Source organism: Dasypus novemcinctus, chromosome 24 (genome assembly GCF_030445035.2).
Source record: "Dasypus novemcinctus isolate mDasNov1 chromosome 24, mDasNov1.1.hap2, whole genome shotgun sequence".
NCBI lineage: Eukaryota > Metazoa > Chordata > Mammalia > Cingulata > Dasypodidae > Dasypus > Dasypus novemcinctus.
The window spans coordinates 34,066,907-34,094,852 of NC_080696.1; the positions used below are offsets into that span (position 1 = coordinate 34,066,907).

At 39.1% G+C, this 27,946-nt stretch overlaps 1 protein-coding gene and 1 pseudogene across 1 annotated transcript in view; one reads left to right on the plus strand and one right to left on the minus strand.

Annotated features, from left to right (window-relative positions):
- EFCAB8 (EF-hand calcium binding domain 8) overlaps positions 1 to 27,946 on the plus strand; it is a 118,516-nt gene that overhangs the window by 60,960 nt on the left and 29,610 nt on the right. Inside the window, exon 23 of the mRNA XM_058287350.1 lies at positions 23,585 to 23,753. Coding sequence (XP_058143333.1) covers positions 23,585 to 23,753 — 169 coding nt within the window. The remainder of the gene's footprint in view (positions 1 to 23,584; positions 23,754 to 27,946) is intronic.
- LOC139437559 (small ribosomal subunit protein eS1-like) lies at positions 223 to 862 on the minus strand (annotated as a pseudogene).

Consider the following 27,946-nt stretch of genomic DNA (forward strand, 5'->3'; position numbering starts at 1 on the left):
CATATAGCTGATATAAGTTTGTAAATATTTAATCAGTGGTATATTTATGAGATGTACATTTTTCTGTATGTATATTATATGTCAATGAAAATTAAAAATTATCAAACAATATGAAAAGGCTACAGGGAAGAGTCTTATTCTTACTTCTCTTTCCCCCCAAAACCATTTCTGCTCCCTTAACTAACCAATTCTATTGTTTTTTTCCCTTGCAAATAAGACATTTTATTTGTCACTTTTAAAAGGCTGAATTTTAACAGATTCTTGAACTGGTGGTTCGTATCCATCAGCTCGTTTGACTTTAGCACTTGTCTCATCTCCAGTTGCTTTTCCAAAACTATTACCTTCACCCTGAAGTTCCACGAGTTTTCCCAATTCAAATTTGCGCTTCTTCAGCATTTTCACTTTTCTAATGAAGACATCATAGAGATGATAGATAGATTGGTAAGCCTTTTCTATGTCTTTTCCAGTGCTGTCTGGAATCAATGTATTGACCACTTCTTTCAAGTTTGCACCTCTTAGGTCATTATTTCCATCATCTTCTTCCGAATTTGGCAGACCTGTTGATGCTGGGCGTATGAGGTCTTCTGAATGTGATTATTGCATTTTTTGGTAAAATCAACATAGAACAGATGAAGTAAATAACTATCGTAGTTTTGACATCAACATGTGCTTCAGTCATGGTCTACCATTTTTTCACCATGGGGCACATTTTGTCTTGGGTAAAATCCATGCCATGGAAGTTGGTTAGGCAGTTTTTGCCCTGCACAGCCTCAGTAATTAGTGTGAATTTTCTAAATGCAACTTCATCATTCTATGGATCAGCAAGGCTCTCTTCAAAAACACGATTCTTAAGGCCATCAGATGCAATTTATTGACCTCAATGACTTTTTCTGAGTGCTCAATAGAAATGCTCTATTGAATTTTGAAAGTTATTCTTCCAGCATTAATTAATGCAAACACAACTTTTCTCCTTGTTTTTACATGAAGGAAGCATATTGTAAACATTGATACTCACCTTGCATTTTTTCATTTTTGTTTTTTATTTTATTTTATATTTTAAAATTTCTCTCACCATTCCCTTCCCTTCCCCGCCCAAGTTGTCTGTTCTTTGTGTCCATTTGCTGCGTATTCTTTTTGTTTGCTTCTGTTGTTAGCAGCACGGAGATCAGTGTCTCTTTGTTGTTGCGTCATCTTGCTGTGTCAGCTTTCCGTGTGTGCAGCACCATTTGTGGGCAGGCTGAATTTTTTTCCCGCTGGGCGGCTCTCCTTATAGGGCACACTCCTTGAGCGTGGGGCTCCCCTATGTGGGGGACACCCTTGCGTTGCATGGCACTCCTTGTGCACATCGGCACTGTCCATGGGCCAGCTCCATACAGGAAAAGGAGGCCCGGGGTTTGAACCATGGACCTCCCATGTGGTAGGCAGACGCCCTATCCACTGGGCCAAGTCTGCTTCCTGTAATGTATTTTGGAGATTTTTGTATATTGGTACATGATTTTTTTATGGCATGTAGTAAGCCATAGAATGTGTTATTGATATAACCCCTTTTTGAGGGAAATTTGGATTGTTTTCAATCTTTTGTTCTTAAGAGTAAATCATGAATAACACTGAACACGTGTCATTTCACATGTGCAGGAAAATATCAGGATAAAATCTTAGAAGTGTGATTGCTAGGTCAAAGAGTTATATGTACTTGCATTTTTTCTTAAAATATATTTTGAAATCATGTCAAATTTATAGAACAGTTGCAAAAATAATACAAAACCCCTGTAGAGAGCTCCAACATACTCCCCTACCCCAGATACCCAGATCCACCAATTTTAACATTTTACCACATTTGCCATATTATTCTATCTACCTGTCTATTTTCTAAACATTTGAGAACAAGTTGTATATATCATGCTCCTTGAACACCTAGTAATTCCATGTACATTTCCTAGGAACAAGGATCTTCACTTATGTTACCAGCCTAAGCGCAGTTATTAAGTTCAAGAAATTTACCATTGCTATGAAGCTTACAAGTCTATATTCCATTTTTTTTCCCTATGTCCCTTTGAGCCTTTTCTCCTCCATTGTTAGATCCAGTCCATGACCATGTATTGCATTTAATGGCGTTGTCTCTTCAGTCACTCTTTTTTTTAATTTTAAATTAAAGAATCATATACACAACATAAACATTCTCACCTCAACCACTCCTAAGCTTACCCAGTGGAATCAATCACATTTACAATGATGTGCTACCTGTACCACCATCCATTCCCAGAACTTTCCCATCAGCCCAAACAAACCCTGTAGCCATTATGCATTAATTCTCCAAACCTCCCCCCTGCCCCTGGTAACCTATACTCTATTTTGTGTCTCTATGAGTTTACATATTCTAGCTATTTATATTGATGGAATCATGCAATATTTGCCCTTTTGTGTCTGACTTATTTCACACAACATGATATCTTCAAGGTTTATCCATCTAGTGGCATATATCAGACCTTCATTCCTTTTTTTCAATATAAATTATTTTTCATTAAAGAAGCTATAGATTTACAGAAAAATCATGCAGAAAATAGAGTTCCCTTATATCTCCCTCATTATTAACAACTTACATTAGTGTGGTCTCTTTATTACAATTGATGAAAGAATATTATTATACTTGTACTATTAACTGTAATCCTGGTTTGCATAAAGCCTTCCTGTTTGTGATGTACAGTCCTCTGGGGTTAAAAAAAAAAACTATTCTAGTAAAATATATACAACCCAATTCCCCCTTTAACCACATTCAAATGTATAATTCACTGTTAGTTACATTCACAGTGTTGTGCTACCATCATCCCCATCCATTACCAAACATTTTCCATCACTCCAAATGGAAACTATGTACAAGTTAAGTATTAACTCCCTACTCCTTACCCCTACCCCAGCCCCTGGTAAATTGTATTCTGGTTTCTGACCTTATGAATTTTCTTATTCTAATTATTTCATATAAGTGAGATCATAAAATATTTGTCCTTCGTGTCTGGCTTATTTGACTCAACATGATGTGTTCAAGGATCATCCATGTTATTGCATGTATCAGAAATTCACTCCTTTTTCTACTGAATAAGATTTCATTTTGTTTATTTATTCATTGGTTGATGGACCCTTAGGTTGATTTCATCTTTTGGAGATTGTGAATAATACCTATGAACATTAGTGTGCAAATATCTGTTCGAGTCCCTGCTTTAAATTCTTTTGGGTATATACCTAGAAGTGGATTGCTGGGTCATCTGGTAAAGTATATGTAACTTTCTAAGGAACTGTCAAACTGTCTTTCACAGTGGCTACACCATTTTACATTCCCACCAACAATGAATGAATATTTTTGTTTCTCCACATCCTTTCCAATACTTGTAAATTTCCCTTTTTAAAAATAGTAGCCATTCCAGTAGGTAAGAAATGGTATCTCATTGTATATTTTTTTAAAGATTTATTTATTTATTTCGCCCACTCCCCTTGTTATTTTTCACTTGCTGTGTCTGTTCATTTTCCTTGTTTCTTTTTTTAGGAGGTACCAGGAGTCAAACCTGGGACCTTTGATGTGGGAGGGAGGTGATTAATCACTTGAGCCACCTCTTCTCCCTGCTTTGTTGTGTCTCTCATTGTTTTTCCTCCCTGTGTCATCTTGTCATGTCAGCTGGCCATGCCTGCCCATTGCGCCAGCCCGCTGTTTACTTTGGGAGGCACTGGGATCCGAACCAGCTTCCTCCCATGTGGTAGGTGGGAACCCAGTTACTTGGCCCACGTATGCTTCCCTCATTGTGGTTTTTATTTATCCCTCATTGTGGTTTTGATTTGCATTTCCCTGATGACTAATTATATTGTTAATCTTGTCATGTGCTTAATGGCCATTCTATATCATCCTTTTTTTTAAAGATTTATTTTATTTCTCTCCCCTTCCCCCCCTACCCCTGTCCCAGTTGTCTGTTCTCTGTGTCCATTTGCTGCGTGTTCTTCTTTTTGTCCGCGTCTATTGTCAGTGGCACGGGAATCTGTGTTTCTTTTTGTTGCATCATCTTGTGTCAGCTCTCCGTGTGTGCAGCGCCATTCCTGGGCAGGCTGCACTTTCTTTCTCATTGGGTGGCTCTCCTTATGGGGTGCACTCCTTGTGCCTGGGGTTCCCCTATGCAGGGACACCCCTGCATGGCATGGCACTCCTTGCGTGCATCAGCACTGTGTGTGGACTAGCTCCATACGGGTCAAGGAGGCCCACTGTTTGAACCACGGACTTCCCATGTGGTAGACGGACGCCCTATCCACTGGGCCAAGTCTGCTTCCCTCCCCCTTATGTTTTTTTTTTCTTTTACATGTGCATGTTTAGTTTTACCAGCACCATTTGTTGAAGAAACTTTTTTTTTTCCCTATTGAGTAGATTTGGTTCCCTTGTCAAAAAACACTTGGCCATAGATGTATGGATTTATTTCTGCACCCTCAATCTGTTCCATTACTTTATATGTCTGACCTTTTGCTGGTATCACACTGTTGTGAATACTGTAGCTTTGTAATAAATTTTAAATTTGGGAAGTGTAGGTCTACCACCATTGTTCTTTGTTTTCAAAGATGATTTTTGCCATCAAGGACTCCTTACTCTTCCATATAAATCTGATGATTGGCTTTTCCATTTCTGCAAAGAAGGCTCTTAGAATTTTGATTGGTATTGTATTGAATCTGTAAATTGCTTTGGGTAGTATTAACATCTTAACAAAATTTAGTCTTATGTCCATGGCATGGAATATCTATCCCTTTATTTAGGCCTTCTTTAATTTATTTCAGCAGTGTTTTCCATGTATAAGTCCTTTCCATCATTGGTTAACTTTATTCCTAGATATTTGATTCTCTTAGTTGGCATTCTCTTAGTTGGCATTGCTTTCTTGATTTTCTTTTCTGATTGTTCATTGCTGGTACTTAGAAAACACTACTGATTTTTGCCTATTGATCTTGTAACCCACCACTTTTCTGAATTCGTTTATTAACTCTAGTAGCTTTCTTGTAAACTATTTGGGATTTTTTTTTTTTTAAATATAAAGGATCATGTCATCAGTATAATAGGGTTCGTTTTACTTATTCTTTCTCAGTTTGAATACCTTTTTTCCCTTTCTCTTGCCTATTGATCTGGCTAGAACTTCCAGTACAATGTTGAATGGGAATGGTGATAGTGGCATCCTTGCCCTGTTCCTCTTCTTAGGGGGAAAGCTTTCATTCTTTCCCCAATGAGTATGATGTTATCTGTGGGTTTCTCATATATGCCCTTTATCACAGTGAAAAGTTTCCTTCTATTGCTAATTTCTGATTGTTTATATCAAGAAAGGATGCTGAACTTTATAAAATACTTTTCTTTTTATTCTGCCCCTCCCTTGCAGCTTGCTTGCTGTTTGCTTTCTGTGTCCATTCGCTGTGCATTCTTCTGTGTTTTTACTTGTCTCCCTTTTTTGTTGCATCACCTTGCTGAGTCGGCTGTCTGGGGACTAATAGGCCTGTGGCACTCTGCAGGCTTGTTGGCCGGCTACTCTCTGCAGCATGCAGGTGAGCCTGCCTTCACAAGGAGGCCCCAGGATGCGAACCCAGGGCCTCCCATATGGTAGATGGGAGCCCAATTGATTGAGTCACAGCCACTTCCCTGTCAAACGCTTTTTATGCATCAATTTGGATCATTTGTGTGTTTTTCTCTCTCTTTTTTTCATTCTATTAATGTGGTGAATTACATTGATTTTCTTTATGTTGAGCCTCCCTTGAATTCCTGGGGTAAATCTCACTGAATCATGGTGTATGATCCTTTTGAAATGCTGTTGGATTCAGTGTGTTAGTTTTTTGTTGAGAATTTTTGCATCAATATTCATAAGGGATATCGGTCTGTAATTTTCTTGTCTGGCTTTGGTGGTAGGGTGACACTGGCCTCATAGAATGAATTAGAAAAACTTCCCTCCTCTTCAGTTTTTTGGAAGAGTTCGAGCAGGATTGCTGTTAATTCTTCTTTGAATGTTTGGTAAGTGATTTTTCTTTTTGGGAGGTTTTTGCTTACTTATTGAATCCCTTTACTTGTTATTGGTTTGTTGAGATATTATATTTCTTTTTGAGTCAATTTAGATAGTTTGTGTGGTTGTAGGAATTTGTCCATTTCATCTAGGTTATCTAATTTGTCAGTGTGCAATTGTTTGTAACATTCCTTTATAATCCTTTTTATTTTTTCATAGTTGGTAGCAAGGCCTCCCCCTTTTCTTTCCTGATTTTAGTTATTCATATTCTCTCTTTTTGTTAGTTTAGCGAAAGGTTTATTGATTTTTTTGATGTTTTCAAAGGATCTAGGGAAGCAGATGTGGCTCAGTTGATAAGACCTCCACCTACTATATGGGAGGACCCAATTTGATCCCTGGGACCTCCAGGTGAAAAAGAAGAAGAGAAAGCATGTCTGCGCAGTGAGCCACTACCCACATAGTGAGCCAAGTGCCCGTGCAAGGGAGTCACACAGCAAGATGATGACACAACAAAAGAGAGATGAAGGGGAGAGTCAAAGCAAAGCACAGCAGAGACCAGGAACTGAGGTGGTACAGTTGACAGGGAATCTCTCTCCATATCAAAGGTCCCCAGGATCAAATCCCTCTGAATCCTAGAGGAGAAAGATGAGAAGAAAAGACAAAAAAGAGAAATAGATACAGAAGATCACACAGTGAATGGACACAGACAACAAAAAATAGGGCAGGGGAGGGGACAGGGGTTGGGAGGGGGAGGGGAAGGGGAAAAATAAATAATAAAATCCTAAATAAAAAGGATCTGCTTTCAATTTTGCTGATCCTTTTGTAGTTTCTCTGTTCTCTGTTTCACTTATTTCCAGTCTACTCTTTATTTTCCTTCCTTCTGCTGCATTTGGATTTCATTTGCTCTTCTTTTTTCTCATTCCTTCAGATGGGAGGTTAGGTTACTAATGAGATCTTTCTTCCTTTTTAATAAAAGGATTTAAAGCTATAAATTTTCCTCTCAGTATTGCCTTTGCTGCAGCCCATAAGTTTTGGTATGTTTTGTTCTCATTTTCATTCATCTCAAGATATTTCCTGATTTCCTTTGTGATTTCTTCTTTGACTCACTGGTTGTTTAAGAGGATATTATTTAATTTGCATGTATTTGAATTTTCTAGTTCTTCCTCAGTCGTTGATTTCTAACTTTACTCCACTGTGGTGAGAGACGATACTTAGTATGATTTCAATCCTTTTAAATTTATTGAGTGGATGTGGCTCAGGCAGTTGGGCACCTGCCTCCCACATGGGAGGTCCTGGGCTCAGTTCCCAGTGCCTCCTAAAGAAAACAAACAAACAATGAGCAGACACTGAGTAGAAACAATGAGCAGACATTGAGCAAAAATAATGAGCAAATGAGAAAAAACAAGCAATGAGCAAAAAACCTCGATGAGCAGACAGTGAGCAAAAACAATGAGCAAGACAATGTGTAAACAATGAGCAGACAGTGAGCGAAAGTCAAAAAAAAAATGAGCAGGGAATGGATGTGGCTCAAGCAGTTGGGTGCCTGCCTCCCACATAGGAGGTCCGGAGTTCAGTTCCTGGTGCCTCATAAAGAAGAAACAAACAGACAATGAGCATACAGTGAGCAAAAACAATGAGCAAACACACATGGGAGCCATCTTGGGAGCGGAGGGTTATTTTATTGAGACGTGTTTTGTGACGTAACATATGTTATAACCTAGAGAATGATACATGTGCACCTGAGAAGAATTTGTAATCTGTTATTACTGAATGGTGTTCATGCATTTGCAGTTTTGATAGCCAGCTTTTAGTCTTTTAGATGCCTTTGGAAGATCTGCACAAAGATGTTTAGTCTAGTTTTATTATGAGGAGAATTTCATTGTATTTGAATTTGGTGGGATTTGGTTACCAATGTGTATATAGTATATGAATACTTTTAATATTTATATAACCATTATAATAACAGTGAAATTTCTTTATTATGTTTCCAGAATTGTGATAAATGTTTTTATGAATTCTCTTATTGAATCTCATAATGACTATGTGGGAGATGTTATTTTTCAGATACGACTGATGAATCTGAAGAGCTGGAAGGACTTGCCTAAGCTTACACAGCTGCCTGTGTTAGACCTGGGATTAAACCCAAACTTGACTACAGAATTTCTGTTTTCTGACCATGTGCTCTTAGTTTTGTAATGATATACTTTAAACAATTTGGAATTGTATTGTATGTTATTGGAATTTCCTATATCAGTAAATATTCTTGAAAATCACATTTTCTGACAATTAGATAATATGTCACTTTTTATAAACTTACATCATTTACCTTGTTACATATTGTTGGGCATTGCAGTTGTAAAATTTCTGTATCTTAAAAATCATATAAATGGAAAGATTCTTAGAAAGACTCAAACTATCAAAACTTACTCAAGGAGAGTGGATGTGGTTCAAACAGTTGAGCTCCCATCTCCCAAATGGGACATACTGGGTTCAATTCCTGTTGTCTCTTGCAAAAACAAAAAACAAACAAGCAAAACAAACAAAAAAACCAGCTCAGGGAAGGCAGTGTGGCTTAGTGATTAAGTGCCTCCACAACGAGGTACCAGGTTCAATTCCTGGCTCCTGATACCTCAAAACAAAACAAAACAGAAAAAAAATTGCTCAAGAAAAATAGAATTGGGAGCAGATGTGGCTCAAGTGGTTGAATACCTGCTTTCCACAGGGGAGGTCCTAGATTCAGTCCCTGGTGTCTCCTAAAAGCAAACAAAAAAACAACAAGCAAACAAACTAAAATCCCGACTTAGGGGCCTGAAGTGGCTATCCTGAGTTGAGTGCTGGCTTCCCATATAGGAGGTCCTGGGTTCAATTTCTGGCCTCAGTACTTAAAAAAAAAAAAAAAATCCGAATAGACTTACAAGTAAAGAGATTGCATTAGTAGTTTATAAACTTCCCACAAAGAAAAAGCCCAAGCCCAGCTGGCTTCACTGGTAATTCGATCAAATATTTATTTATTTATTATTTATTTATTTATTTTTAAATTTTTTATTTCTCTCCCCTCCCCCCCCAGATGTCTGCTGTCTGGGTCTATTTGCTGTATGTTCTTCTGTGACCACTTCTATCCTTATCAGTGGCACAGGAATCTGTTTCTTTTTGTTGTGTCACCTTGCTGTGTCAGCTCTCCATGTGTGCGGCGCCATTCTTGGGCAGGCTGCACTTTCTTTCACACTGGGCAGCTCTCCTTACGGGGCACACTCCTTGCGTGTGGGGCTCCTCTACGCGGGGGACCCCCCTGCGTGGCAGGGCACTCCTTGTGCACATCAGCACTGAGCATGGGCCAACTCCACACGGGTCAGGAGGCCCGGGGTTTGAACCGTGGACCTCCCGTGTGGTAGGCGGATGCCATATCCATTGGGCCAAGTTTGCTTCCCTCCACCAAATATTTAAAGACGAATTAGGGAAGCAGATTTGGCTCAACTGATAGAGCATCTGCCTACCGTATGGGAGGTCCAGGGTTCAAACCCAGGGCCTCCTGACCCATGTGGTGAGCTGGCCCACGCGCAGTGCTGATGTGTACAAGGAGTGCTGTGCCACGCAGGGGTGTTCCCTCGTAGGGGAGCCCCATGTGCAAGGAGTACACCCCATAAGGAGAGCCTCCCCATGTGAAAAAGGTAGCCTGCCCAGGAGCGGTGCCGCACACACAGAAAGCTGATGCAGCAAGATGACGCAACAACAACAAAAAAGAGATGCAGTTTCCCAGTGCCACTGACAAGAATGCAAGTGAACACAGAAGAACACACAGTGAATAGACACAGAGAGCAGACAACTGGCTGGGGGGAAGGGGAGAGAAATAAATTAAAAAATATATTTCTAAAAAAAAAAGACGAATTAATGCCTATTCTTCACAAACTTTTCCAAAAGAGTTTTTTATGAGGCAAGTATTACCAAAGGCAACATTAAAAAATCACTATAGATTAATATCTCTTAGGAATATAGATGTAAAAATCATCAATAGAGTGGGATTTATCCCAGGAATGCAAGGTTGGTTTAACACCCAAAAATAAATTAATGCAATACTCCATTTTAGTAGAATAAAGAGCAAAAACCATACAAACATCTCAATATATGCAAAGAAACATTTGCCAAAAATCCCTGGATGTGCTATGATTAAAAGGAAGCTTCCTCAACCTCATAAAGACTATCTATGAAATATACACAGCTAATTTCTTAATGGTAAAAGATTAAATTCTTTCTCCTTAAGCTCAGGAACAAGACAAGGATGTCTATTCTTGTTATTTGCATTTAACATTGTACTAGAAGTTCTAACAAGGTCACTTAGGCAGGAAAATGAAATAAAAGGCATCCAAATTGAAATGGAAGAAATAAAACTATTTGCAAATGGCATGATCTTGTATATAGAAAATAATTAGGAATCCACTAAAAACTATTGGAATAAATGAGTTCAACGTGGTTGCATAATTTGTTTAATAAGCAAAAATCAAGTGTATTTCTATGTATTAGCAATAGAGTGCAAAAACAGTTACTCTACAAACTACAAAATATGAAAGATCTTAAAGAAGACCTAAATAAATGGAAAGACATCAATGTTAATGGATTGGAAGAGTTACTATTGTTAAGATGACATTATTCCCCAAGTTTATTCAATGCAGTTCCTATCAAAATCCCTGCTTCCTATCTTGCAAAAATTGACTGCCTGATCCTAAAATTCATATGGAAATGAAAGAGACCCAAATAGTTAAAACAACCTTGAGAAAGGACAGAATTGGAGAACTCACTTAACAATTTCAAAACTTATGACAGAACTACAGTAATTATAGTCATATAGATAAATGGAATGTAAGTGAAAGTCTAAATATAAAGCCTCACATTTATGATCAAGACAATCAAATGTGGGGGGAATTGTCTTTTCAATAAATAGTGCTGGGACAACTGTATATCCATATGAAAAGAATGAAGTTGGACCCCTTCCTTACATCATATACAAAAATTAACTCCAAATAGATCAAAGACCTAAATATAAAAACTAAAACTAGAAAAGTGGAAGAAAACATATGATACCAAAAGGACAAACAACAAAGGAAAAAAATAGATAAATTGAACTGCATTAAAATTTTAAAAAGTTTTCTGCAAAGGATACCAACAAGAAAGTTTTCTGCAAAGGATGCCAACAAGAAAGTGTACAGAATGGAAAAAGAAATTTGCAGATCATGTATCTGATAAGGAACTTGTGTTAAGAATATATAAAGAACTTTTCAAACTCAATAATAAAAAGACAAGACTTCTGGGAAGATGGCAGACTAGAAAGACATGGGACTCTCTTCTCCTCCAGAAAAATACCTAGAGGATAGGCAGAAACTGCCTGTAAAAAGATCTTTTAGAGTTTAGGTCACCAGGCAAAGGCTGGACACCACCCAGAGGAGTGAGGGAAGAAGGAGGGAATCATGATGATAGAACTGTGAGTTGAAACCAGCAGCTGTTGTTGCTGGCACCCTCCCCCTCACCAAAGACACTTAGAATACTCAGGCCTCTGGGCCAGAGGCTACAGACAAAGGGGCTCCAGGGAAACACCACCTCAGGACAGGGGGGAGAGAGGGACACAACATAAGGCTGACTCAGCTTTTAACCCACAAACATGGTCTGCTGTGTCTCAACAGCCCTTCCAGGCCAGGTGGGCCTACACCATTGTTTGCCTTGGGAGCCAGCAAAGGGGTAAAGATATATGACCCTCCCTCCTTCTGTACTAACCAGGGCTGATTATTGAGGATGCAGAGGGGAGTGGAAGTATTTCCTACCCAAGAAAAAGAAGGGGGCTGCCAGAGAAGGCTGGAGAACTGTCTCTAAGAAAGTTTAAATTACAAGGATCTTAGCCTTCAGGCAGGAAGCTCTATCATATTGATTCGGTCTTTATTGCAACAAACACCCTCTGACCAGGCATTGAACACAGAGGGCTGCCAAAGTGTGCTGTCTACTGTCAGACCAAGAACATGCACATGAGAAAATTAAAAATAAATAAGAAAGGCTTTTTGTGGCCTTTATAGCCTCCCTCCTCAATGCCCTAAGAAGTGGGTCTGCAACCAATTACTGGGTCTACAACCCAGTTTTGAGCAAATAGCAGGGACAATCCTAATATTCCAGGTTGAGCCAAAAATCCTGCCACTATATCCCTACAAAAGAGAAAGAAATTAAGCATCTGAGTAAACTACATCCTAATCAGATGCCTAGACATCAGAAAAAAATTATGAGCCATCCTAAGAAAATGGAAGATATGGCCCAAGGAAAGGAATATATCAAAGCCCCAGAAGAGATGCAGGATTTGAGAAAACTAATTAATTAGTGAGATGTGCACCAATTTCCAAAATCAAATTAATGAGTTGGAAGACAGTATGGCTAAAGAGATAAATGACATCAGGAAGACATTGAGCAAGGAGAAAGAGGAATTTGAAATTCTGAACAGAAAAGTAACACAGCTCATGGGAATAAAAGACACAATAGGTGAGATAAAAAATACATTAGAGGCATACAACAGCAGACTTGAAGTGATAGAAGAAAGAACAAGTGGTACAGAAGACAGAACAGTTGGAATTGAATAGAGAAAAGAATGGAAAAAGTTGACCAGGATTCAGAGAGTTGAATGACAACATGAAACACAACAGCATACACATCATGGGAATTCCAGAAAGGAAAGAGAAAGGAAAAGGGGCAGAAAGAGTATTTGAGGAAATAATAGCAGAAAATTTCCCAGCTCTCATTGAAAGAAATGAATTTACATGTCCAAGAAGTGCACTGTACCCCAATCAGAATAAATCTGAATAGATCTACTCTAAGACATACTACTCAGAATGTCAAATGTTAAAGAGAAAATTCTCAGAGCAGCAAAGGAGAAGCAAATGATTGCATACAAGGGATGCCCACTAAGACTTAGCACAGATCTCTCATCAAAAACCATGGAGGTGAGAAACAGTATCCTAATTGTATACCTAACAGTAAACAATTAGGATACTGAAAGAGAAAAACTACCAGCTAAGAATTCTTTATCCAGAAAAATTGTCCTTCAAATATGAAGGTGAGTATAAAATATTCACAAACAAACAGAGTTCATAAAAAAAGAATCCACCTTTGCAGGAAATATTAAAGGAAGCCTTATAGCCTGAAAGAAAAAGACAGGAGAGAGAGGCTTGAAGGAGAGTACGGAAGAATTGCAGAAAGGATAACCAAAAGAGTAAAAAGACTGACAAAAATACGTGACATATAAAAACCAAAGAATAAAATGGTGGAAGGAAATAATGCATTTACAGTAGCATTGAATGTGAATGGACCAAACTCCCCAATCAAGATATACAGGTTGACAGAATGGAGGAAAAAAAAAAAAAGAGCTATCCGTATACTGCTTACAAGAAGTGTACCTTAGACCCAGGGATACAAATCGGCTGAAAGTGAAAGATACTCCATGTGAATAGTAACCAAAAAAGAGCAGGGCTAGCTATATTAATATCAGACAAAACAGACTTTAAATGCAAAAAAGTTATGAGAGATACAGAGGCCATTATATATTAATAAAAGGGACAATCCACCCGGAAGATATAATAGTCATAAATATCTATGCATCTAATCAATGTGCCCCAAAGTACATGAGACAAACTCTAGCAAAACCGAAGGGAGAAATGGACATCTTTACAATAATTGTTGGAGACTTCAACATCCCACTCATATCACTAGATAGAACAACTAGACAAGATCAACAAGGAAACAGAGAACTTGAACAATATGATAAATGAGTAAGACCTAACAGATATACAGAATGCCACATTCACACTCAGCAGGTTATATATTCTTCTCAAGTGTCCATGGATCTTTCTCCAGGATAGACTGTTAAGGCACAATGCAGGGAAGCAGATTTGGCCCAATGGATAGGGCGTGCGCCTACCACATGGGAAGTCCAAGGTTCAAACCCAGGGCCTCCTGACCTGTGTGATGAGCTGGCCCACGCACAGTGCTGATGTGCGCAAGAAATGCCGTACCACTCAGGTGTCCCCCGCATAGGGGAGCCCCACGCACAAGGAGTGTGCCCCATGAGGAGAGCCGCACAGTGCAAAAAATGTGCAGCCTGCCCAGGAATGGTGCTACAGAAACAGAGCTGATGCAGCAAGATGATGCAACAAAAAGAGACATGGATTCTGGGTGCTGCTGACAAGAATACAGGCAGGCACAGAAGAACATGCAGCGAATGGACACAACAGACAACTAGGGGTGGGGAAGGGGAAGAAATAGAAATAAATCTTTAAAAAAAAAAGGCACAATGCAGCTCTCAATAAATATGAAAAGATTGAAGTTATACAACGCACTTTTTCAGATCATAATGGAACAAAACTGGAAATCAGTAATAGGAAAAAAGTAAATTTGCCAAAGTGTGGACACTAAGCAACACACTCCTTAATAATCAGTAGGTCAAAGAAATTGCAAGTGAAATCAGTCAATATATTGAGACAAATGAAAATGAAAACACAATTTATCAAAACTCATGGGATATATAGCAAAGGCAATCTTGAGAGAGAAATTTATAGCCCTAAACGCCTGTATTTAAAAAGAAGAGAAAGAGCTAAATTCCAAGATTTAACTGAACAACTAGAGAAACTAGAAAAAAGAACAGCAAACCAATCCCAGACCAAGAAGAAAAGAAATAATAAAGATTAGAGCAGAAGTAAATGAAATTGAGAAAAAAAGGGAGAAAATGAACAAAACCAAATGCTGTTTTTTTGAGATCAATAAAATTGACAAAACCCCTAGCTAGACTAACAAAGAAAAAAAGAGAGAAGATGCAAATAAATACAATCAGAAATGAAAGGGAGGAAGATACTACTGACCCCACAGAAATAAAAAGATTGTAAGAGGATATTATGAGAAACTATGCCAACAAACTAGACAACCGAGTAGAAATTGACAAATGCCTAGAAATGCACAACCTATGCTGACATTAAAAAAAAATAAAAGAACTTAAGAAAACAATCACATTTAAGGAGATTGAATCCGTCATCAAAAATCTCTCACCAAAGAAAAGTCTAGAACTAGATGGCTTTACAGGCAAATTCTACCAAGCATTTTGAAAATAATTAACACCAATCCTGTTTAACTCTTCCAAAAAATTGAAGAGAAGGGAAAATTACCCAATACATTTTATGAAGTCAACATCATTCTAATACCAAAGCCAGATAAAGATGCTATGAGAAAATTACAGACCAGTCTCTCTAATGAGCATAGATACAAGTATGCCCAAATCACCAAAAGCATTCTAAAAAAAGAGCGACATGGGAGGAATTTCATTGCTTTATTTTGAAACCTATTACAAAGCTACAGTGGTCAAAACAGCATGGTACTGGCATAAAGAGACATCAACATCAATCAGTGGGATAGAATTGAGAATCTAGAAACAAACCCTCACCTATATGGTCAACTGGTTTTTGACAAACCTGCCAAGTCCATGTTAATGGGTCCAGACAGTCTCTTTAACAAATGGCTATGGGAGAACTGGATAGCTATAACCAAAGAATGAAAGGGGACCTCTATCTCACTCCCTATATAAGAATCCACTCACAATGGATCAAAAACCTAAATATAAAAACCAGGATCATAAAACTACTGTAAGAAATTATAGAGAAACATCTTAAAGATCTTGTGTAAGATCTTGGACCTTACACCCAAAGCACACACAACAGAAGAAAAAAATAAATGGGACCTCCTCAAAATTAAACACTTTTGCTCCTCACAGGACTTTGTCAAAAGGGTGAAAAGGCAGCCGACTCAATGGGAGAAAATATTTGGAAATCACATGTCTGATAAGGGCTTAATATCCAGGATATATAAAGAAATGTTTCAACGCAACAATAAAAAGACAAATGACCCAATTAAAAAATGGGAAAAAGACTTGAATAGACATATGTCCAAAGAAGAAATACAAATGGGAAAAAAAAAAACCACATGAAAAAATGCTCAACATCACTAATTATTACGGAAATGCAAACCGAAACTATGACATATCATTTGACACCTATCATAATGGCCACTACTGAAAGGACAGAGAACTACAAGTGTTGGAGAGGATGTAGAGAGATAGTTAGACATTCACTTTTGGTGAAAATGCAGAATGGTACAGCCACTGTGGAGGACTGTTTGGTAGTCCCTAAAGAAGTTGAATATAGACTTGCCATGTGATCCTGCAATACTACTATATATACACAGAAGAACTGAGAGCAGTGACACAAACAGACATCTGTATACCGATATTCATAGTGGCATTATTCATGTTTTGCCAAAAGTTGGAAACAACGCAGGTGTCCCTCAGTCAATGAATGGATAAACAAACTGTGGTGTATTCATGCAGTGGAGCATTAGGCAGCTGTAAGAAGAAATGAAGTCATAAAGCCTATGACAAAATGGATGAGCCTGGAGGACATCATGTTAAGTGAAGTAAGCCAGACACAAAAGGACATATACTGTATGATTGCGTTATTATGAACTAAAGATATTGTGTAACATATTGTATGATTTAAAAAAATTATATGTATCCAGCACATCTAATTGAAAACTGTATGTTTTCAACTGTATTTTCTTTTTCTTTTAAATTATTGTTTATATTTTCAATTATTAAATGTACAAAATTAAGAAAAAAAGGAAATGGGCAAAGGATCTGAATAAACATTTCTCCAAAGAGTGGGAAATGCAAATCATCAACTAGGATGACTTTATTAAAAAGGCATAATAACAAGTGTTGTCAAAGATGTGTAGAAATTGGAACCTTCGTACACTGCTGATAAGAATGTAAGATGGTGTAGCTGCTTTGGAAAACAATTGGACAGTTCTCCAAACAAATACAGAGTTACCATATGATCCATCAATTCCATTGCTAGATACATACCCTGGAGAAAGTAAATATCTGTCCACACAAAAACTTGTACACAAATTTTAATATCAGGATAGGAAGACTGAATATTATTAAGATGTCTATCCTACCAAAACTGATCTACACATTCAATACAATCCCAATAAAAATCAACACAGCCTTCTTTAAGGAACTAGAAAAACTAACTATGAAATTTATTTGGAAAGGAAAGAGACCCCGAATAGCCAAAGACATACTGAAAAAGAAAAACGAAATTGGAGGAATCACTCTACCTGACTTCAAAACATACTACAAAGCTACGGTGGTGAAAACAGCATGGTATTGGCATAAGGAGAGACACACAGACCAATGGAATCGAATTGAAAGCTCTGATATAGAACCTCACATATATAGCCACATAATATTCGATAAAGCCACCAAACCCTCTCAAGTGGGAGAGAGTGGCCTATTCAACAAATGGTGTCTGGAGAACTGGATAGCCATATGTAGAAGAATGAAAGAGGATTACCATCTCACACCTTATACAAAGATCAACTCAAGATGGATCAAAGACCTAAATATAAGAGCCAAGACCATAAAAACCTTAGAAAGCAGTGTAGGGAAACATCTACAGGACCTTGTAATAGGAAATGGATTTATGAATATCTCACCAAAAGCACGAGCAGCAAAAGAACTAATAGATAAATGGGACTTCCTCAAAATTAAAGCCTTCTGCACCTCAAAGGAGTTTGTCAAGAAAGTAAAAAGGGAGCCCACACAGTGGGAGAAAATATATGGCAACCATATATCTGATAAGAAACTTATAACTTGCATATATAAAGAACTCCTATATCATGAAAATAAAAAGATAAACAACCCATTTAAAAAATGGGAAAAAGATTTCAACAGACACTTCTCCAAAGAAGAAACACAAATGGCTAAAAAGCACATGAAAAAATGCTCCAAATCTTTAGCTACCAGGGAAATGCAAATCAAAACTACAATGAGATACCATATTACTCCCATAAGATTGGCAGCTATGAAAAAAACACAAGAATACAAATGCTGGAGAGGATGTGAAGAAATGGGAACACTCATCCACTGCTGGTGGGAATGCAGAAGGATCCATCCATTCTGGAGGACAGTTTGGCGGTTTCTCAAAAAACTAGCTATAGATTTGCCATATGACCCAGCAATACCACTGCTGGGTACATACCCAGCAGAACTGAAAACAAGGACACAAACCGATAAATGTACACCAGTGTTCATAGCAGCATTGTTCACTATCGCCAAAAGTTGGAATCAACCCAAATGCCCATCAACAGATGAGTGGATCAATAAAATGTGGTATATACATACAATGGAATACTACTCAGCTTTAAGAACAAATACACTACAAACACACGTGATAACATGTATGAATCTTGAGAACCTTATGCTGAGTGAAGCAACCCAGGCATTGAAGGACAAATACTTCATGACCTCAATGATATGAAATAACCAAGCTGCCCTAGATAGCAAGAGACTGAACGATAGACTTACAGGAAATCGGAGGGTGGAGGAAGGATGTGAGCCAATGTCTGCAGGGGTGGAATTTCTGACGAGCTGGTGGTAAGTATGAACACAAAGAAGAGATAAAATGGGGGCAAGGGGTTGCCTTTGGTTGGGGCTTTGCGGGTTTGAGGGTGGCTGGGGATGGGCGGATGGGTAATATTGCCCAAAAGTGGGGGGAGGGAGGGGTAGCATACGAACACAGGAGAGTGTCAGGTGTTGGTGGAGAGTAAAATGCTGAGAAAATCATATCAAAATATAATAAAGAGGGTTACCTGTTTAGAATGCTTGGAGGGGAGGGTCTGATGCAGGACGGGCTCCTGGGGAATGTCTAAATGCTCATTCTGCCAGAGTGGGTGACACCATGGGGTAGAAACCCAAGTAGTGAGAGTGGGGGTGGACCCACATCCTGGGGAGGACTAATGCCATCAAATAGAGGGAACTGTATCCCTCGAGAGAAAGGGTGGCTCCCAGGGCATTGGTGCAGTTGAGGAAGTTAGGCCCTGAACACTATTCCATCTATCTCTGGAAGTGGCTCCTCGGGAAACGGAGGTTGGCTGTCCTGTGGGCACCAAGGTGGAAGGGAAAATGGACGTTAAATGTGTGGAACCAAGGTAAATGGGGGGTAAGAGAGAAGTTTTGTGAGAGTACACAAGGATGGATATAAAACATGTAATATTACACCATAACATATAGGAGATGACAGACTGATAATGTAAACCATAATGTAAAACATAGGATAACTAAGAATTAAAAAAACTGTGTATCCTAAAGTATGCACCACAATGTAAGCACAGATGTCACCTTGTTTGAAAGCTATTGTCTCAGACTCTGTATATCACGTTAAGTAAATATGATGTGAATAGGGTGTAAGAGTATCGCTGTGGAAGGGAAAAGGTTTTGTGGTGGATGTATGGGAGTGCTGTATATTATATATATGCATTGCTGTGGTCTAGGGCTCCTGTGAAGAGAAGTTCAATAATTAGGGGGAAAAAAAAAAAGAAAAAGATAGGATGTAGAATTTTTTCCAAGTCAACACGTATTCTTTATCTAACCTTTAAATCCATCGCTATATGCCATTTCCTAGTAAGGGACCCTGACATTATATTGGGCTTCAAATTTCAGGGAGTTCTGGATCACAGAGTGGTTCAACAATGGCAATGGAGGAATACTGGTATAGGATACCATTGAGAGGTGATATATGGCTGACAGGGAGCTGTACAGAACATATGTCCAGGGTGCATGGTAATGTTTGGATATACTCATAGTGGCAACAATTAAAAACCACAGTAGGGGGGGTACTGGGTTCCTGGCCAGTGGTGCTCTGTCGTGGTCCCTAGGGGAGCAGCGACAGTCTCCCAGGTGCAGCGGCGGGGACCGGGAGGGAGTGAGGGTTCAACAGTGAACCCCTGACGCTAATGACTATGCTTGTGAGCTGATAAGCCTAAAATAAGAACAAGGCCTAGAGCAGCATTGTGCCTGGGAATTTCCTCCTGTCAGCCTTCATGTTACTCAAATGTGGCCAGTCTCGAAGCCAAACTCAGCATGTAAATGCAATGCCTTCCCCCCAGCGTGGGACATGACACCCGGGGATGAGCCTCCCTGGCACCGAGGGACCACTATCAACTACCAACTGATGATGCAACTGGAAAATGACCTTATATGGAAGGTTCAATGCGGATCAGCAGAATATCCCTGTCTACATAAAATAACATGACTTTAAAATGCTGTTTGACCTAATGTAAGGGGGAAATGGAGAAATGAGTTTATATCGCTACGAGTCTCTAAAAAAGAGTCTGGAGGCTGTCAGAAGGATTGCCCTTATGCACAACTGAGCAGAGTCTGAGAGACAGATAAAGCAGATACAACCCCCAGGTATTGGTTCCTTTGAGGGCTAAAGAGACCCATGGGAGTTATGGTCATGGCAGATGGGGTTAACTACCAGGTCAGATGGCCCCTCTTTGGAACTGGTGTTTATGTGTGATGAATCTGGACTCAGATGGGATCTCTCGTCATAAGACTTTCATGCTAATGTGCTGGAGTTGCAGTTAGTGTTGGGGTTTAAGATATAATTAGGGGATTTGAATCTCTGGACTGACAATGTGATAGCCAGGTCCTGAGCCTCAACAGACTCCAGCACCTACAATCTGATTTATTGGACTCACCACACTCAGCTAAGATGGAGTTGAAGAAGGACAACCACCACACCATGGAGCCTAGAGTGATTACAACTGAAAGTGGGAGGATTGCATCCAGCATCCATGTGAAATCTGAGCCTCCTCTTGACATAGAGGTGCAATGGACACAACCAATCCAATGTCCACATAGAAGAGGTGGCATTGGATTGGGAAAAGTGGACATGGTGGCTGATGGGTATGGGGAAAGGCAGGAAGAGATGAGAGGTGGAGGCGTCTTTGGGACATGGAGCTGCCCTGGATGGTGCTTCAGGGGCAATCACCGGACATTGTAAATCCTCACAGGGCCCACTGGATGGAATGGGGGAGAGTATGGGCCATGATGTGGACCATTGACCATGAGGTGCAGAGGTGCCCAAAGATGTACTAACCAAATGCAATGGATGTGTCATGATGATGGGAATGAGTGTTGCTGGGGGGGGGGAAAGGTGGGGTGGGCGTGGTGGGGTTGAATGGGACCTCATATATATATATTTTTTAATGTAGTATTATTACAAAGTCAATAAAAAAAAAAAAAGAAGACAAGCAAAAAAAAAAAAAACCACCAAATTTTAATATCAGCATTATTCATAATAGCCAAAAAGAGGAAGCATCCCAAATGGTGAAAGTCCACTAACTGATGAATGGATAAATAAAGAGCAGGTATAGCTTAGTGGGGTTGAGCTGCTTCCCATGTATGAGGTCCTGGGTCAATCCCCAGTACCTCATTAAAAATTGTGGTATATCCATACAGTGAAATATTATCCAGTAATTAAAAGGAAATGAAGTATTGATGTATGTTACAACATGAACCTTGAGAACATTATCTAAATGAAAAAAAGTCAGTTGCAAAAAATCACATAGTGTATGTTTCATTTATATGAAATGTCCAGAATAGGAAAATCTATAACATAAAATAGGTTAATGGTTGCCTAGGGCTGTGGGAGGGCATTGGGGGAAGTGGTTACAAGGTTTCTTTTTGGGATGATGAAGAGGTCTAAAATTGATTGTGGTGATAGTTGTGCAACTCTGAATATACTAAAAAACACTGAATTGTACCCTTAAAATGAGTGAATTGTATGTGAATAATCTCAATAAAGCTGTTTTTATAAAGGCATAAAAATCATTGAGCAAATATTATTTTTTGCAAATATTTTATCATTTGTTTGTTTGTTTGCTTGTTTTTATGGTAATGGGACCAGAGAATGGGAAGTTGGCACTCAACCACTGAGTCACATCAGCTCCTCTGAGTTGGTTTTTTTGTTTGTTTGCTTGTATGTTTTCAGGAGGCACTGGGGACTGAATCTGGGATCTCCATATGGGAAGCAGGCACTCAACTGCTTGAGCCACATCTGCTCCCCAATATATTTTCTTGTTTGTGTTAGTTTATCTTCACATCAGGTAATTTATTCCAAGGAAACTATGTTAACCATATAGGTGGTTTTTTTCCCTGTTGGTGAAATTGTAAGTTTACAGAAAAATCATGCAGAAGGTACAGAGTTCCCATATATCCTCCCTCATCCCCCTTCTGTTTTCCCTATTATCACATTGCAGTAGTTTGGTACTTCCATATAACTTTTTAAGGCCTTTGATACATACTGCCAAGCTGCCCTCTAGAAAATTTATACAGTTTTGCACTTTGTTAGCCTATTTTGCTTTGTCCTCTGTAACATGAGGTATTTACCGGCAGTATTTATCAGTGAGCCCTGCCCTGGGTCTGCCAAATTGCCTTGCCTATAAAAGGCATTGAATAAGTATTTGACATGAAAAAACTTTTGGCCAATTTTTAGGTACAAATAATTTCTTTAAGATATCTTGCTTATTAGTGATCTATATTTTATTGGATATGTATAGAAATTTGTAAATTTGCCTCTGTACATTTCTATTGTGGTAAGCATCTTTTGTAAATGATGTGTAATCATTTTGAATATATTAAAAGATATGAACTCATTGTCTATGATATACATTGAAAATATTCTCTCCCAATTTTTCATTTGTGGTCATTTAAAAATTGCAGTATTTTTGTGTTTTGTGATCAAGGCAAGTTTTCCTTTGTCTTTCTGTCACTTTCCTATTCAGAGATAAGGTAAGTATTCATTCATACTTTCAATTAGATGTCTAATGGTTTCATTAACAATAATTCTTCAACCCTTCTTACATTTATTTAGTTGTAAGGTTAAGATAATGATTTAGGTTTCTCTTAATAATTAATCAGGCATTCCAGCACCATTTTTTGAGTCATGTTTTTTATTACCACATTTTGCTGCCATTCTTACTATAGACTAAAAGTTTAATATGTATATGGGTTGGTTTCTGAGTCTTGTTTTCTTCCATTGTTCTACCTGTTTAAGGTTTGTTTCATTGTGATTGAACATATTTAAATATGGTGGTATAAATACCCCTTCATTTATTTTGTTTTGATTTCAAAATGATTTGTTATTTTCATTCATTTTCTAGTTAAATAGTGCTTTGTTTTCTCATAGTGTAATGTAATAAAGTATCCCCCTTACTCTTCATATCCCTCTCCTGATACTCAGTGAAATAACCGGAGAAGGCAAAAAGGCCTGGGGTCTTGCCCTAACCTAACCATTCTAGCTGTGTGACCTTGGACCATTTACTGTCTCTGACTCTCATTTCTCTTCTCTCTAAAAGGGTGAGAATCATACATATCCCAAAAGGTGGTTATAAGGTTTAAATGGAATAATGTGAATAAAGGTACTTGGTAAACATTATAACAATATGCAAGTGCATTAGTTTGGTTTTACCAAAGAACCTGGTGAGGTGCAGAGAAGTGCTAGGACCTACCTAAGTTCACCAGCAGGTCAATGTGGAATGTGTCCAGAACTAGAAGCCTGGGCCATGTTCCGGGAGCCTTATGCTGGGCTCTGCTGCCTCTAGTTTTGGGTGCCCTCTGATGAGCCCATGTGGTCTTGATGTAAGTAGTTCTCCCATACTGTCCTCTGTAGGTCCTGGCTGGCCAGACCACGTCCCTGTTTCCCCCCAAGCTCATGCATTCCTGGAAGGGTCATTTGGATAGTGTGACAGACATCCTGTATGTGGACTTCTTCCAGCTGGTTATCAGTGCTGGTGTGGATCAGAACGTCAAGGCTTGGAAACACTCTGGTGACCCCATTGGTATGAGTCCCTCCTGAAGCTCTATCTTGCCCTTTGGCCCTTTCTGGCCCTATGCCTTTTAGATCATAAGCTGGTATAAACCTTATACCTGTGGGAAGGGGGCTTCAGGCTACAACCAGATGTGAATCTGTCAGTTGTCTATTCAGCAGTCTGTCCATTAATCTATCCCATTCATATTTGATCAACATGCTTTGTCCTTGTATATATTTTCATCTTTTTAAAAATAAGTTTATCACACAACACACATAAAAGTACACAAATCAAGTGTACAGCTTAGTGTATCTTCAAAAAATAAACATATACCCACATAGCCAATATCCCTAAGAGGAAAGAACATTACCAGCACTCGAAGGGCTTTCCTTATCCCTCCCCCCATCACTACCTACCCATCTCCAAAAGTAACTGCTGCCTTGACTTTTTTTCCCTCTGTCTGGTTGCTTCATCGTCTTTTTGGTCATTTTCTCCACTCTGCGGAGGCCTGTGCCTCTCCATGCTGCACAGGTCTGGGATGGCTTTTTTCTTTTTATAACCAGGAGGTCCCGGGGATGAAACCCAGGTCCTCCATGTGGTAAACAGGAGCTCAATTGCTTGAGCCACAGCTGCTTCCCTGTCTTGACTTTTATTTTTATTATTTTTTAAAGATTATTTATTTCTCCTCCCTTCCCTCCCCCACCCCGGTTGTCTGTTCTCTGTGTCTATTTGCTGCATTGTCTTTGTCTGCTTCTGTTGTTGTCAGCGGCATGGGCATCTGTGTTTCATTTGGTTGCGTCATCTTGCTGTGTCAGCTCTCCGTGTGTGCGGCACCATTCCTGGGCAGACTGCACTTTCTTTTGCGTTGGGCGGCTCTCCATATGGGGCGCACTCCTTGCGTGTGGGGCTCCTCTACATGGGAGACACTCCTGCGTGGCACAGCACTCCTTGCGTGCATCAACACTGCACCTGGGCCAGCTCCACACGGGTCAAGGAGGCCCGGGGTTCGAACCACGGACCCCCCATGTGGTAGACGGACGCCCTAACCACTGGACCAAGTCCGCTGCCTGTCTTGACTTTTAAACACATAGATTAGTTTTGTGTGGTTTTGAATTTTGTATACAAAATGCAATAGCTTCTCCTTTGTATCTGGCTTCTTTCTCTCAACATTATTGTATACCACTATGTTTGTGCAATTTATCTATTTGTTGAGTATAGCAAATTCATTGTCACTGCTCAATATGGTATTCTATGGTATCATATACCATAATTTATTTATCTTTGCTACTGTTGATGGACAGTGAGTTGTGTCTGAGCTATTAAAATTTTGCTGCTATGAACATTCTTATACATATCTTCTGGTAAAGAAGAGTTTGCATTTCTATTGGGTATATACCTAGGAATAGAATTGCTGAATTACAGGGTATATGTATGTTCAGTCTCAGTATTTCCTGTCATACCGTATTTCAAAGTGGTTACCAATTTGGACTCTTTCACCTGCAATGTGCAAGAATGTCCCATAATTTTATCAACTCTTGGTATTATCAGTGTTTAAAATTTTAGCCATTTCAATGGCATCTCATGTCTTGTCTTTTTTTCCTTTTTTTATAGTATACTTTTAAAAAATTTCCCCTCCCCCCGCGGCTTTTTTCCTTGCTGTCTGCTTTCTGTGTCCATTCGCTGTGCGTTCTTCTGTGTCTGTATTTTATTTTTATTCATTTGTTCCCCTCCCCTTGCGGTTTGCTTGCTGTCTGCTCTCTGTGTCCATTCATCTGCGCATTCTCCTGCATTTTTGCTTGTCTCCCTTTTCATTGTGTCACCTTGCTGAGTTGGCTGTCTTTGGCGCTTGTGGGCTGGGTGGCACTCCACTGTGCTTGCAGGCCTGTGGCTCTCCGCAGCATGCGGGCCAACTTGCCTTCACAAGGAGGCCCTGGGATGTGAACCCAGGGCCCCCCATATGGTAGACGGGAGCCCAACTGATTGAGCCACAGCCACTTCCCTTTTTTTAATAATCTACTTTTTAATTTTAAAAAAGATACTTAGATTACATAAAAAATATGAGGGATTCCCATATGCCCCACTCCCTAGCCCTACCACATTTTCCTACATTAACAATATCCTTCATTAGTGTAGTACATTTGTTACAATAGATGAACACATTTTGGAGCATTGTCACAAAGCATGGATTATAGTTTACATTGTAGGTTACATTCTCCCACACAATTTTGTAAGATGACAAGATATGTAATGGTCTGTATCTGTCATTGCAGTTCATTCAGGACAATTCCCAAGTCCTGAAAATGTCCCCCTATTACACCTATTTTTCCCTTTCCCTTCCCCTCCCCTCAGAACCTCCAGTGGCCACTGTCTCCACATCAATGATGACAGTTCTTCCATTTCTAGAATCACAAAAAGTCTATAGTAGAATAATAGTCTATTCTAGTCCATCATTCATTCCCCAATCCTGAGGATTCTGGGATGGTGATGCCCAATCTGCCCTTAATTGAGAGCGGGGCTTAGATCCCATGGGGCAGATGGATGGAACTCTCTTGCTTGCAGTTTTAGACTCTCCCTGTTCCTTGGGATGGTCATTGTCCATCATCATCTCCTTGTTAGTTGTCCTGGGTGGGTTCCAATGAACTGGAGAGTAGATCTAATGAACTGCTGAGATTCAGGGCCCAGCTGGCACATGGACAGCCCAAAGATTTAAGTCTCTTGGACGTACACCTATCAACTCTAGTCTAACTGTAGGTTCAAATAGAAGGGGTAGGAGAACCATGTGTAGGGAAACCACAACTGAGTCCAATTCTGTTACACTGGGGAGCATAAATTCCAAAGAAGGGCCCACTGGCAGGGCACCAAACATCTGAGCTATCTGCCCTGTATATAGTGTCTAGGTGTTTCCAGAGCCCTCAGGATCCCCTGCTATTTGAGGCAGTATTTACTTTGGCAGTCAATGAGATTCTGCCAAGACATGCATAAGCATAACCTCTGAAATGACCTCCCGACTCACTTTGAAGTCTTTTAGCCATATAAACTTATTTGTCTTTACCTTTTCCCCCTTTTGATTAAGGTCTTTTTCCAGTTGCATTGCTAGTTGGTGCTTGGTAGTAATCCCTTGGTGCCAGGGAGGCTCATCCCTGGGAGTCATGTCCCATGTTGGGGGGAAGGTAATGCTTTTATATGCTGAGTTTGTCTTAGAGAGAGGTCTTGTGTTTTTTAAATAATTTATTTAAAAAAATTTTTTAGCCATTTCAATGGCATCTCAAGTCTTTTAAATGATTTATTTACATATTATGTAAATAGTTAAAAACCTTTTAAGCAGACAATTCTTTGACACTAAGTACATTGACAATACTGTGTAAACTTTCACTACTATCTATTTCCAGGCTGTTTTCGTCATCCCAAACCAAAACTCATATTCATTTAGTAATAACCCCATTCCTCTCTTCCCCCACCCCTGGTAACTATGATTCTGCTGTCTGTATGAATTTGCTTATTCTAAGAATTTCATATAAGAGAAATCATATATATTTGTCCTTTTCTGTCTGGCTTATTTCACTCATCATGATGTCTTCAGGGATCATCCATGTTGTTCCATGTATCAGAACTCCATTCCTTTTCACCACTATGTAAGATTCCATTGTATGGGTATACTACATTTTGTTTATCTGTTCATCTGTTGATGGGCACTTGAAGTGCTTCTACCTTTTGCTACTTGTGAATAATGTTGTGATGAACACTGGTGTGCAAATATCTATCTGAGGTCTGCTTTTAATTCTTTGGGGTATATACCTAGGAGTGGAATTGCTGGAACATATGTTTAACATTCTCAGGAACTGCCAAACTGTTTTCTACAGTGGCTGCACCATTTTACACTGCCACCAACAATGTATGAAGGTTCCCATTTCTCCACATTCTTGCTAACACCTGTAATTTTCAGTTTTTTATTTTTTATTTTTTAAAAATAATAGCCATCCTGGTGAGGATGAAGCAGTATCTTGGAATTTTAATTTGCATTCCTTTAATGACTAGTAATGTTGAACATGCTTTCATATGCTTACTGGCCATCTGATTATCTTCTTCGGAAAAATGTATATTCAAATCCTTGGCTCATGTTTTAATTGAATTTTCTTTTTGCTGTTAAGTTGTAGTTCTTTATATATGCTAGATAGTAAACTCTTTTCAGATATATGGTTTCCAAATATTTCTCCCATTCTCTT